General features: G+C 36.3%; 1 protein-coding gene across 1 annotated transcript in view; it reads right to left on the minus strand.

Moving 5' to 3' along the window:
• Positions 1 to 2,368: 2,368 nt before the first annotated feature.
• LOC145670475 (transmembrane protein 184C) overlaps positions 2,369 to 15,053 on the minus strand; it is a 53,208-nt gene continuing 40,523 nt past the window's right edge. Inside the window, exons 7-8 of the mRNA XM_081739189.1 lie at positions 14,145 to 14,319; positions 2,369 to 11,702 (exon numbers count right to left, since the gene is read on the minus strand). Of these exons, the coding sequence (XP_081595315.1) occupies positions 11,419 to 11,702; positions 14,145 to 14,319 (459 nt within the window). The 3' untranslated portion in view covers positions 2,369 to 11,418. The remainder of the gene's footprint in view (positions 11,703 to 14,144; positions 14,320 to 15,053) is intronic.

Consider the following 15,053-nt stretch of genomic DNA (forward strand, 5'->3'; position numbering starts at 1 on the left):
GGTAAAAATCAACCACCACCAATGATCTTAGACTATGAGTTGTGACTAATGTTCAAAGTATTGTTTCATATTAATCAGATGCCTCATGCTAAAATTGTATTTATCACAATTCCCAAATTTAAAGAATGGTCCTACGTACCTCTCTCGATATACCTAAGTCTTAGAATTAATCGTGTTCAAGTAGATCAATAACCTTCGACAATTGTTTACCTTAGAACGAAATAAGCAGAACCAACTGTGGTCTAGAAACGTGTATCCAAACTTAAGAAGTACCACAACAAATTTTGAAAAGGAAATGAATCACTGTACACTACCGCATCCAGGTCAGTGCCTTCCACGTGGTACAACGTAATCAATACCAATGACAATTTTATTTTGACAATTCTCAAATTATCCTACAAAGTTTAAGAGGAGCGCATCAATGTACCATTGTCCTGGTCCCATACTCCCATCATAGGTCAATAACTGACCACGTGACCATACTAATATTTGACAATGATTTACCCAAGCTGGACCAACCAATTTTAAGAACGGGATACGGATAAAATCTCGCGGCCGAAATATCGCCGCCCAAAACCTTGCGTGGCCAAAACCTCGCCGCCCAAAACCTCGCGGGACAAAATCTGCCCGGCGAGATTTTGGGCCGCGAGGTTTTGTACCCAAACCTTTAAGAACTATTACCAATTATTGATTTAACAATAAGAAATGTATCCCTTCCAAAATTTAAGATTGGTGCACAAATATATCTGTGTCTTCCAAAAAAAGGAATAAATCCTGTACTCATTCAATAATAGAGCCGTGTCAAAGAAAATAAAATAGGTCAATAACCTTCGGAACTTGAATATTTGGCCATAAAAGGGACACTAACATTTCCAATGGGTCCTAGAGAACGTTTACCGAATTTTGCTATTTTATAATTCCCAAATTTAAGGAATGGTCCAATGTACACCAAACTTTAAAAGGGAACATCAAAGTATAAAGGAAATGGACCTCTGTACATACACATATAACGTGCTAAATCCTTATCAAAGGGAATAAATTAAGTCAATAATCGAGCACATGGTCATACTAATTTCTGGTAATTTCTACCCACAAAAGAGAACGAGATGAAGCCCCAAAACCTATAGTGATATATATTAAGGTCCTATACTATTATACCAAATTTGACAATTTTCAAAATTTAAGGGGTGAGCCAAGGCACCCTTCCCAAATTTTTAAAGGGGTGCACCAATGTACCTGTCTTATGAAAGGGAATAGACCCTTATACATGCCCATATAACCATATAAGGTAATAGGACCTCATTAAAAACCGAACACGTGGTACAATCTATTGCTTACGTTTATAATTTGGCAATTTTTTTTACCTATTGCCAAGAGGAACGAGGTGAACCATCCAAATTTATCGTGATACATATTGAGATCCAATACTATTATACTAAATGTTTAAATTGGACATTTTCCGAAATTTAAGGGGTGGGCCAAAGTACCTCTCCCAAATTTTTAAAGGGGTGTACCAATGTAACCATGTCCTATGAAAGGGAATGGAGCCCTATACCCCCATGCCCATATAACCATATAAGGTAATAGAACCTCATCAAATGGGATAAATATGGGTCAATAAGCGAACACGTGATACAATGTATTGCTTACGTTCATATTTTGGCAATTTTTTACCCATGAAAGGGAACGAGGTGGACCACTCAAATATTATACCAAACGTTTAAATTTGTAAATTCCCAAAACTGCATCGAAAAGTGGCCAACTTACAGAAAATAAGTGTGATTTGTGTATTTTTAGCATAGGATTTCTAGTATTACTTGATTGTAAAATTTTAATAAGCAGTGGGCACGACAGCTACTTATAAATAATGTATATAGAGTAATAATAAAATATACAGTACTAGAAAATATTACTATAGTATGCAAGGGCGCCGATTTCTCTGTAAATTTGGGGAGGGGGGCATTCAGATGCAGAAGGTATATATATGAAGATTTTAAGACAAATTGCACTTAAATGATACCAAATATTGTATACTCATAAATAAAATAGGGACCACATGAGATTTGGGGGGCCCGGTCCCCCCAGGATCGGCGCTCTTGATAGTATGTTTTTATATGCATACCTTTCTCTTCCTGAAAACTAGTCTGGTACATTGGATTATTCGGATTGAAAACGCAATAACACAAACCACCATGAAATAGAAGTGTATATACGCAGTTTATTTGTAATTGATATTATAGCACACTGAGTTATTCAGATTGAAAACAAGAAAAACTAAGTTATAAATTGAGAAATTCATATGCAATTTATATGACTTCTTTTCAGTTGTTACTGAATGGTGGTTCATCTAGACATATTTGCTTTATTCTTTTTGGCAGATATGCACATTCTAATATTGTAGTTAACTACCTCTTGTTTAATGAAGTGTTTCCCTCGGAGCAAAAGATGTTTTGAGAAAATCTTGAGGGAATTCATATCTCAAACCCTCCGCTACCTTTTGACATGCAGTCAGGTGCCAATAAATGACAATTGAGCTTTAACCTTGAGAATTTTCCGGAATTACTAAAGCTTCCCACTGATGAAAGGAACCGATATAGCTAATGGTTTTACTAAAAGAAACAGGGTAAACAAATGCGTACAACCATTTCCTGAATCCCTGTACGTGCTATTTCTTCCTTCACCACCCTTTCATGAGGGTAGTGTTCTGGCCATTGACCTCCAAGAACAAATCGTGCGAATCTATGGTTCTTTGTGTCCAGTCACAAATACAGAACATCTGCCTCTCGTATGAGAATTGGAAAGAGTTAAGAAAAATAACAAAACTGTCTTTTTCGTGGCCAAGATACGCAGGTAAATTTATCATTATCATTATAGGGTAAACATTGCTTCAGTGTGGCCAACTTCCAAGATAGACAGGTGGCCAACTTATAGAGTAGTAAGTAACGAATGTCTTATGGGAAAATGCAGGTTCAAGACGAACTAGGCCAAGATAAGCAGGTGGCCAACTTGACAGGTTTCACTGTATATAGGGTAATAAGACCTCATGAAAGGGGATAAATTAGGTCAAAAACCTCAAAATTTGAATTTTTGGCAATTTTCTACCCATAAAAGGGAACGAGATAGACCTCCAATAATGATAGAGGTACATTACATAGCCTGGTCCTAGGCTACCATATCAAATTTTTAATTTGGCAATTTCCAAAATTTAAGGGGTGGGCCAAGGTAAACCTGGCAAAATGTAGAGGGGATGGTACTAGTACCCCTATCGACCCTCGACCTTGAGTCCGGAGGCAGGGACCCAGGGGCCAAAAGTGAGAACAACTGACGCCCTTACTACTGTTGTAAGGTATGGAAAACGGGAATTGGGATGTAAATTGCATGGTAGTAAAATACATTCATTGTTCACTGTTGAGTGAGAGTCCGCGGGCGACCACTGCAGGGTTACTTACAATCCTTAAAAACCGGCCAACAACTGGGAAAATACAATAAGCCCTATAGTGCGAAGATCAAAAATTACTGACAAGTTTACAATACAATAGTTTTTTTTTCTGTTCTTTAGTGATTTGGACGTAGAGAAAAGGTGTTTTAGAAGCTTTATTATGCTTTTTGTACAACAAAACAGTTTTTAAGCTGATTTATTTTTCATGCTTGTACCTCATTTTTAGTCTTTTCTCGGGTTATCTGCGATGCCCTTGCCACCCAATTCCGCGGATAATCACGGTTTTCTGTGTGTATGAGCTGTGAAGAATTCCTGTCCATTATGACGAGATTATCAAAACGTTGGGGATCCGTATGTGAGTGTGTCAGTAAAAGGGAGGGTTCTCTTCCATAAGAATACATATATTTTAGCCGGAACGGAACATTTCGTTCATAAGAAAGGTTTCACTGTAGTCATTTTCATTGGGGTTACCCAGTTTGTGTGATATATTTTAACATTGTTCCCATGTAATGTTATCAACAAATTAAATAAATGCTAAAATAGATAAAATATTGCACAATTTGATAACAGACTCTTTATTTATAACAAGTATACTGTATATATCGGCTATACAAATATAACTGCGCTTCACTACAGTGAGAAAAATACATGTAGGGGAAAACAATTATTTCATACAACAGAACTAACTATTATTTTAATGCTACTAATTTCTAATAGAACATAGTGTTTCAGCACACAGACTAGAAGCTACAAGAACAGGACTACATTTGTAACTACGAAGCGCATCCAGAAAGTAGCTTTCCCACGCGTTCCATAGTAAGGAAACCGTATGTTGCGCGAAGCGACTGCGTGAACGTGAGAGAGTAAGGTCCTAGCATGGCGCATGACTCAGAGGAACTTCCCAAGCGTTCTCAGTAGCGTCGTGGCAGAGGTTGAAGATGGACGTTCCTATTCCAGCTCCCGCCGCGTGTGAAGTGCGAGCAGCGATAAAGGTTTTGAACTCACAGTACATAGACGATTGAAATTAACGGGCCTAACGTTATAAGCAAATAGATAGTGCGTTGCTGGTGGAGACAATTTGTAGTAGGACGCCAAAATGTGCATAATGAGGAGCACAGTGGGAGGTCAAACGTCATCATAGATGACCTCGTGGACTTTGTTCGGAAACGCATCATACAGAATCGGCGCTATACCCCATGCATTCAAAAACTTTATCACTGCTCGCACTTCACGCGAGGCGGGAGCTTGAATAGGAACGTCCATCTTCAACCACTGCCACAACACTACCGAGAGCACTAGGAAAAGTTCCGCCGGCAAATGCGCCATGCTAGGACCTTACTCTCTCACGTGCACGCAGTCGCTTAGCGCAATATACGGTTTCCTAGCTATGGACGTGTGGGAAAGTTACTTTCTGGATGCACCTCGTAGTTATGTATTTAAATTATAAACATTGTGTTATTGTATTCTTAGATTATATTTACCATTACTTTCATAAGTATATCATAAATCTTTGAATCATTAAATAAGTATCAGCAAAAACACAATATAAAAATATATATTTCTCTCTCTCTTGATTTAAAAATGATCTTGTCTTGACCTTATTGTTATACACTGTTCCATTAGTGTTGGATTCAGGCATATCACAGAGAGCGCTTGGCTTCCTTTGAGTTCACGCTGCACTTTCTCAGAAAATACAAATTAATATACTTTTACCTCTAAATTTTTGAAATGTCCTGTGAAAAATGCCTGGATTCAAAACTATATAAAATTTTTTTTACATCTATATTTTAATACAAAATCTTTATAATACGAGACGAGTAAAAAAGACAGAAGAAAAGACTCCTCACTGATTCACTTCCAGGACGTAGCTATTCTGTGAATTTTTCGTGTCACCTCTCTTGCGTATACCCACTAGACTACGCTATCTGTTATTCAAATTTTCATTTTAAATAGTTTTCGACAGAAGTAAATAGCATACTTCATATGCAATTTCTATATTGTTTTCAAAATGACTATACAAGTCAAATAATTATCTGAAACCTTATGCACTCAGTTTCAGTATTTAATAACAATTTTTACTTAACAGCAAGTATGTATCTTAGCTCAAGTGTAGTCAATAAGGTGGATGTGGCATTCTCATCTAAACGAAATTTTAATTTTTAAAGAAAAACGCCAAATTTTGTCACACTTAAAATCGTCTTAAGTTACTACATAATCATTTGTTGCTTATAGTAGTAATAGCAAATTATATTTAGTTCTCTACATATTTTAAATACTGACTTGAATGAAAATTGAAATCAAATATTTAACACCTCACAGATATGCACTTAAAGCCTAACAAAAGAGAAAGACGTCAAACTTGAGTAATTATGAGGAAAAATGATAGAATGAAAATGTAGAACTTCGGAAAAAAACGAAGCACACGATGAGTCCACCACAAGATCGAATAATCTGGGATCAAAACAAGAAAATAAGTCCCTAGCATGAGAGATGGGTTCTTTAACCAGTGAGATCACAGTACCACCTAATGTGTTTAGAGAAATTGGTTTAATTTATTTTCATTGAACTCTGTTAAGCATAACAATAAATAATACCTAGAAGCTTAATGTATGATTAAGACAGGAGTAGTTTGATTGGTAGGGCGATAAACAGCAAAAGAAAAAAGAAACCCAGGCTGGAAAAATCTTTTCCAACAAGACATTCATCAATGGGATTAATATTCACCAATTATTACACGTTATTTGAAGAGGATACTACTAAGAAGTTATATATATATATATATATATATATATATATATATATATATATATATATATATATATATGGTGTTTTCTGAAAGTTTTAGGTTTTACCCTTATTTGTTTGGTAACATTGTTTGGCATTGTCATTGTGTGACAACATTGCTATCCATGTTCATTTGCTTTCTGCTTGGTAACAGTTATTTGCAGCGAAGTTGGAGTAATCAACAATGTGTGATCAAAATCCATATAGCATTGAACAAAGATTAGTTTGTTGCGGTTTGGCTTCACGAAAGGCGTTACACAAGTGACACCATGGAAAGTGTTAAAGCGAAATTTACAGACCGCTTTGGTATTAATACACCAAGAAAGGCACCAATGTTGGAGTGGGGGAGAAACGTGCATTTGCTACGGGCAGAGTGAAAGACCTACCCCGAGGCGGTCGACCGATAAAACAGAGGGAAACGTGCCGTGAAGTGGAAGCATCAGTGCAGCAGTCGCCTTCAAAATCATGGATGGTCATACCGATGTTTATGACTCTTAAGACTTCAAGGTAACTGTGTACAGACATTCTACCATAACTAACACTATACTGTTGAAACCTAAGGGGGGGGGGGGGGGATACGCCCACTTCCGGACCACCCTATATATATATATGAGGGGCACTGCAAAAGTTTCCGGAATGATGATGTAGTTTTGGTATTTATGAACCAATCTCAATGCATCGTGCACAGTACAGTCCTTGGGTTGCCTAATTATGAACTTGACAAGTGTGAATAGGTTCAGGAAAGGCATTGTTCGAGTAGCGTAGCTGAACATAGTAGTGTGTGGTGATTAGTTGGCACAATGTCACAGATCGAGCAATGCACAAATGTCACGTTCATGTGCGAATTGGGGAAAATCTTCTTCATGAGACTTTGATAGTCTGAAAAATAGTTTAGTATAATCGGATGTTTGGCTCTTCCTAAAGTTAAAAATGGGCTTTTTTTTCCGTTTCGCCAACATAGAAGAGATCAAAACCAACACGGCAGCTGAACTTCCGAAGATATCAAAAGAGGCCTTTCGTCTGTTTCTATCAATCGCAGGTGGAACAAATATGTGTGTGTTAAAAGGTGATTAAATAAATGTGTATTTCTATAGTGGTAATGGAACTACAACAGAATTCCGGGAACCTTTTGATTGTCCCTCGTATATAGGTAAAAACGACATGTAATCTCTATTACATTTATGTGACGTATGTGACTAACGTTTTAGGCAGTAAAGTTGAACTTACATTCTACAAAGAAATTACGTAGAAAAGTGACGGCAAAAATTTCACTACAGCAACGCTTGGAAGTGAATCAAGACTAAAACCTTTTCCAGTCTGCACTTACATACAGCGTCAATATAGCATATTTGGTTGGAACCGCTAAGACTAAATAAAACATCAACACACATTTACATACAGTTTTAGTAACAGCTGCCGTCAAACACAAACCCAATTACACACACATCACAATTTTTTTCATCCCAATCAATAAAGTATATAAATAAACTTAGTAATTCATATAAGGTTTCGAAATTTCTTAACAATAATATGCATATAAGATATTTTTTTTTAACGTACACAAAATCATTCTTTACAATCTATCATCTGATCCATACAGTATATTTACACGCGCATATATACAATGCTCACTTTTTCTAAAAGTGCTTAGTGATCACAGATAACTCAAAGCAACAACATGCATTTGGACAATGAAAAACAGACTTCGAGTATACTTTTCAACAGAAGTACTTGATCAGATACTTTAGTGTAAGAAGACACCAAAAAGTAATGAGTAATGAGTCAGCTATGATGGGGCTGTGCTGAAATACATTGACTTTAATTATTTTTATTTATTTATTTTTTTAATGATTACAAGGGAGGACTGGGCATGCTGAGTGAGGTTTTTCCTGGGTTTTTCTCATTCACACTAGGTAAATACTGGGATGGCACCTAATATACAGGTCCCAGGCCGCTCCGTTCCTTTATTTCTTTCCTTGATTGTGTGCTTGCTGAGGGGACGTCATCCCTCCTACGACGGGCTTAAGGCCATAGATACGCGCAATATCCAGAAATATGTATAAATAAATATAATTTTTAAAAAATAGCAGAACTGAAGACAAAAATACTTTGCATAAAGCAATTTGGAACAATCCATTTTCACATTGATTACCACGATACATTTTGAATAGGTCGTTAAACTTACACAATGAATGAAAAATTTAATTTTCTAAATTGTCATCTTTAAATAATTATCCATATATTTGCAGAAGTTTGAAAATAAAACTGCACAGCTGTCATTGTTGAAGCTATCTCTGTTACCTAAATACAGAGGTTTTAACATTAACGTAACTGTTAACGCTAACAAGTTAGTACAAGTGTCCTATGAATTACAACTGAGACCTCATCAACCTCTGACAATATGAGACTGAGGTTGAAGTGAGGTTTGGAGAAAATCCTCCATCTTCTGTTCAAACTTAAACCTCTGAGACATAAAGAATTGCTTAATAAGGTATGGACCGAACAACTGTATTATATTATCCTAGGCTACTGTTGGGTTATAGATCTTTCAAACGAAAGTGAGAGAAAAGGGGGGTAAGAAATACGCTACACGGTTACCTGAACTCAATATCGTATTTGTCTTTAAGTTTTAAGATTATGCCGGTTAAGCTAAAAAAAAAAAAAAAAAAAAACGGTGATGATGAGAAATGAATGAAATAGCGGAATGACGAAAGTGGGAGGAAACGGAAGAACCTCGAGAAAACACACGCACACGGTGTTTGTCCACCACAAAGTTCACTTGGAGAGAGCTGGGATCGAACCAAGGACCGCACACATAAGAGATGAACGCTCTACCACTGAGCAACTGCATCCCTTCAATCTCGTATTTGTCGTCCGTTTGTATACTACAGAAATAGTTTGTGCACGTCGACAGTCTATTTTTGTGCACGTCGACAGTCAACACATTAACACACAAATACTGTATACTTCAGCAGTTGCAAAAGATAATACGTTTTCACCATAAACTTATTTCAATATGACCAAAAAAAAAAAAAAAAAAGAACACAGCTGCTACTCTTTTACTAGTCTTGTTTCCTTTGCCAATATTTTAAGTTTTTACTATTTAACTACAATATTCAAGTCATTACAAATAAATATTAAGCTAATGGTTAGATTCATCATCTTTTCTACAATATATTTGATTTGATTTTCCTGTACGTTGACTGTAACTTGTTAAATATCTGTTCACTTTACTCTCTTTGCAAACACTGGTCTTCTATACACTGCTACTTGGACGTCTGCTTTTATTTATTTATTTATTTTTATTTTTTTAATTTTAAGTGAGTGAAGTTAAGTCTTATAACAACGTGAAGATTTTTAAATTTGAAGTGTATGGTGTGAAAACACACAATCTGGATCATCATAAGATAGATAATAATTAAAACAACTGCTCTTACTTCTTATTTGTTGAATAAAAAAAGAAAGAAAAACTGAGAACATTTGAAGAACTATGCTACAAGTAATGGCAGAAATATACAGGGCATGCTAAGATACTGGGTTCATAAGCTCTTTCATTGTTTCTAGGCTTTAAATTCAGCCTGTACATTCAACTCTTGATTGTTATATTTTAATCACTCATTGTTTTAACCCGGGTCTCGCACGCCAAAGGCGCGTACGCTAACCGCTTAGCCAGAGGGAGCTCATGATTCTGAAAGAATTGGGTGGAATGTGAAAGTGAGAGGAAATTAGATAATTACGAAAATCCCACGAATTCGATGCTGTCCACATACAGTCGCATGACCTGGGATCGAATCAGGGACTCAATATGTGACCACTCCATCACGACCACTATACCTCCAGAAATGTTTAAAGTATGCAAAACTGGTTAATATACAAATTTTAAATTTTTTTGTGTCTTGGTTATATGCAGCACATTCCTGATTATTTCACTTTTTTTTTTTTTTTTTTTTTTTTTCCTGATGTCTCACGATTATGCTCGATGCTTTGAGAGACGGTGATGATGATAATGGACAAAATGATGGAATCAAGAAAGTGGGAGAAAACGCAAAAATACCAAGAAAACACACCACATGGTGGAGTCTGTCCACCACAAAGCCTTCTTCAGGTGAGTTTTTTGTTAGTTTAATGTCCCTCAGCAAAGCTAGATTAGGATAAGAATTAGATTTCTGGGCTTTCGGTATCTATGGCTATGCTAGTCCGTCACGTATGAGCGAAGACGTCCCTCGGCGATCGCAATATCCGATGAAAGGGACGGAAGTGGCCAGGGACTTGTATGTTAGGTACTATCCCAGCATTTGCCTGGTATAAATGAGGTAAACCCAGGAAAACCACGCTCAGGATGGCTCGTCTGAAAAGGCTTTTACACCTTTGAGATCGAGTATCCCTACCGCATAGCGAAGCTACGGGAGACGGTGAAGATGGGATGAGTGTTAATGGTGGAATCCAGGAAATAGAAAGAAACTAGAATCCGAAGAAAACCGATCCCTACGGTGTGTTTATTCACAAAACCCACTTGCTGTGAACTGGAATAGAACAAAGGACCACACACGCAAGAGGCGAGTGCTCTGCCACCTGCCCTAGCGAACTGGGATCCAACCAGGACCCATACACCAGTGGTGAGCGTTTTACCAAGCAACTTTTCTAATTATTTTCGATTTACTGATTTATTTATTAACCAAGTAGACAGTCCTTAAATTCACTTTATAAAAAAAGGGTCGGCCAAATCCTATATTTTATGAATACACGAGTATTATCACAACACTCACCCATCAAGACTTAGAAAAAAAAAACTTTGGAAAACCCTAGGCAGGACGATCAGCAGCACAAATTAAATTCGGGACTTCCCGATTACAAAACGAAAACGATAACATTTCATTGCGGTCGCCTGACAATGGTTCTCATTAGTGTTAATAATGCTTTTCTTAATTTAGTTCTGTAAATGTAATAACTCCTTTATTTGGACAGGATTCATACCTTTGGTAATTATTTTTTGGTTAATTGTTAGCGATTAAAAAATATAATACTTTATTTAATTAAAAAAAATAAAAGAAACTGACGAAAAAGACGTTTTCACCTTCCAACATGAAGTAAAACGTAGGCACATTTTGGATCCTGATATTTATCATGTGACATCATTCGCAACGATTTGCTTTGGTTTTGTTCGTCTGTGAGGAATATACATGAAATAAAATGTTCTACCTTTTATCTTGTATGTTTAAATTCTGTTCACAGTCTGGAGTTAAGTCTGTGAAATCTATAAGAGGATCTTCGTCCAGTTCATCGTGTCTTCTGGCAACACTGTCTGTCTCTGTATGCGACGTGCTTTGGTAAGAGTGGAAGCCATCACTACTAGTCGAAGGATGCACTTGCGTAGGGTCTGACACTGGTTCTGTCACAAGAAGCGGAGAATTTTCAGTTCTTTGTTCTCCAATGCTTCTATACGAACTGCGACCCCGAAGTCTTCGACCCAGGGAACTCCCTAAAACAGATAAATAAATTAATTATTGTACGTGTAACGAACAATAAGATCCCTCAGTGAGAATATGAACATTCAAAACAAATGCTATTTAACTTATTATCAACAAATATATATATATATATATATATATATATATATATATATATATATGTTTGTTTTAAACACTAAGATTTCAGACAATGATGACTTGCTATCATTATATAAAAAATGAAGAAAAACTACATAAAAAAATTAATTTTGTCATAGCACTTAAGGGAATAAAAAGAAAGTAATTCTTATTGCATGAAGATACTTGTTTCTTCTTCTTCTTCTTAATTTTAAAAATAATATTGATTTTTGAAGTGTGGTTTAAATTTATATTTTACTTTTCAGTTATAGTTCATATTTCCATGTATCCGCACCGTACTTCTCTGATAAAATTGAATAATGAATGCATACAACATTAAAATATGAAACATAAATTAAACAATAGTAATAATTTGTAAATAGAGAATAAGAATTGTTTCTCTGTATGAATGTACAACATGCATGGACGCGTGCATATATATATATATTCCAAAAGTCCTTCCCCCTATTTAATGTACTATAATTCCTGTAAGAAAAAAATGAAATAAAATCTTTGAGTTTTACGTCCCACGATTATGCCGGTTAGGCTAAAGGAGACGGTGATGATGAGTTATGAATGAAATGGTGGAATGAAGAAAGTGGGGGGAAACGGGAGAACCCCGAGAAAACCCACGCACACGGTGTTTGTCCACCACAAAGTTCACTTGGCGGGGGCTGGGATCGAACCCGGGACCCCAAGCACCAGAGGTGAACGCTCTACCACTGAGCCACCGCGAATTCCTGTAAGAAGATAGATATTTCACTGAAATAAAGATTTACTGCGTAGTGGTCTTTAAAGTTTTATCTGGCGCAACGCCGTGCACTGAGAGGATCACGCAACTGTGAACGAACACGTGCTTCCAAGATGACGTCCATTTAGAAGAAGGAACAGCGCATCCTGTATGCAGAGCTGAAATCATGTTCTAATGCATCGAAAATTCAACAGCGTATATTAATAAAACTTGATTAAATATATATAGTAAAACTTGTCTTTCGCGGAATCGCTGAAGACAGGTTTCGCAAAAAAAAATTCTTCGTTAAAGATAGGTTTCCAGTTAACGAAGGTACGCTTATGAAAAAAAAAAAAAAAAAAAAAAAAGTATACATATTATAGACATACTGAGATCAAATAATATCTTGTACGTATCTTAGACAATTTACAGTATTTACTTCAACTATGAATTAATAGACGCCAAGCTTACAATAAAAATAAAAATTACACATTTTGTTTTTTCCGATAGTAAGTTTTCTATATATATTACTGCTTGGCTGCTCTGCACTCCACAAACACTTTAGCCTTAAGAAACCACACTAGGCATATCAGTGTCATTTTGACCTAAGTCAAATTCATATAGTTCCTTTAAACCTTCGATCGCATCTTGGAAAGTCTTTAGCCTGCATTCTTCTTCCAACTCAATGACACATTCCTCTTCTTCCTTCACCTCCTTTTTTCCTTTCAAACTTCCCGTATAATTCTCAATTAAGGCATCTATATTCGTTGTCTCTCTTTCGGTTTGCACATCACTGCTTCGATGATTGCTCGTTTAGTGTTTTGTAGGCCTAAGTATCTAACATCGCATACGATATCGAAAAAGTTTCTAAATGCTGTATTCGGGAACTTGAAAGTTTCAATTAAAAGGTTTATTTTGGTTTCCGTTGTTCACGTAACACAGTTTCCGCTTAACAAAGGGAATTTAACAATTTTTCGCCTCTAAATTCATGAGACCGTGAAATATTTCCGTTTAAGACAAACTTACATAAACTGTCCGCTGAAGGCAGGTTTTACTGTATATATAAATAAACTGGAACTTTAGCACTCGCAGTCACGAACATTCAGGAATTTAGATGCAGTTAAATTGGCAGCAAAAGAGCCTCGTAGTGGCCTGTAAGATCGCCAGATTAGATTTCATGTGCTTTTTGGCTGTGAAAATACACGTATGTCAAGATAAAATTGAACGCAATACAGCAAATACATCTGGATGACCTTAAAGCAAAGATATCTGCAATGTTCGCAGGCTTTTAGGATAAGGGTGGAAAAGCCTCGGTTTCAGATCGAGATGTGGAATGAGGACGGCTTATAATGTTGCTAACAGACATCAATGTAAACAGTTAGACCTTCATAAAGACATCTGTGCTGTACAAACTTCGTTTTACTGAAATAGCTCTGTTCGTTACGAAATTATAGTAAATTGAACGGTGGAAAGTTTTGAAAAAACTTGTGGATTTGAAAAACTTTGTGCATATAGGACGATTTGTATGAGTAGTTTTTATACAATATACATGTAAGTTCATGAAGTTTCTATGTAAGACTATACTTTTTTAAGGAATGGTACTTACTAACAACTCGTATATGGTCCTTGAAATCTTGCCTAACGTCGGAGACATCCCACATCTGTAGAAACGCCTGACAGCAACTCTGGTGAGAAGCCGCCAAGTCCACGTATGGTCTATATGAAAAACTATAGTGGTGGGCTACTGCAGCTAGAAACATTTCGATGCATATCAAGAAGTCCTAGTTAAAAAGAACAAAGAATAAACACAAATAGTAGTAAGACATGTAAAATAGTGAAACACCAACTAGAGCGTGCAGAATATATGGGTACAACTTTAAGATGTGACCAATTAAAGGCTCTCCTCTACGCACATACATATATACATACTCACAAAAGAAAACTGAATTAGCAAGAGAAGAAATTTTCGCCGGACAAAAATTTAAAAATAAATAAATAAATAAATGACTATGGATGTATTAACGATAGTTGAACTCCTAAAACAACAAAATTATATTTGTGGAATCAACTCGCGCAAATACTACTAAAATCACTTCTCAGAGTGATTTATCGCAGGATTTCAACCTGGGATCTCTCAACTATCGAAAGAACAGAGTTAATTATTTAACTTAAAGCCTCCACGCACCTGAGATCATAGTACAGGATGTTTCAAAATGAATATTGAGGTTTTAAGGCTCTGTAGTAGTTATTACAATTAACTTGTAATTAGAAATAATACACCAAATGAAAGAGCAAAACAGTTTTGTACGCACGCATGCGCATGCACTGTTTCCTCTGTCTGCCGTTAGAAAGCGCTAGTAGCAAAGATGGCGACTAGTGAACAGAAAGCTTTTTGTGTTTTACATTTTGAGGAGACTGAATCTGTAGTTACAGTGCAACCGTCTGTGTGGAGAATTTTAAGGAGACGTTTACAACTACGTCCTTACCGTTTGCAGTTGCTACAAGCTCTAAAGCC

Source organism: Thermobia domestica, chromosome 14, assembly GCF_964235325.1.
Source record: "Thermobia domestica chromosome 14, izTheDome1.hap1.1, whole genome shotgun sequence".
NCBI lineage: Eukaryota > Metazoa > Arthropoda > Insecta > Zygentoma > Lepismatidae > Thermobia > Thermobia domestica.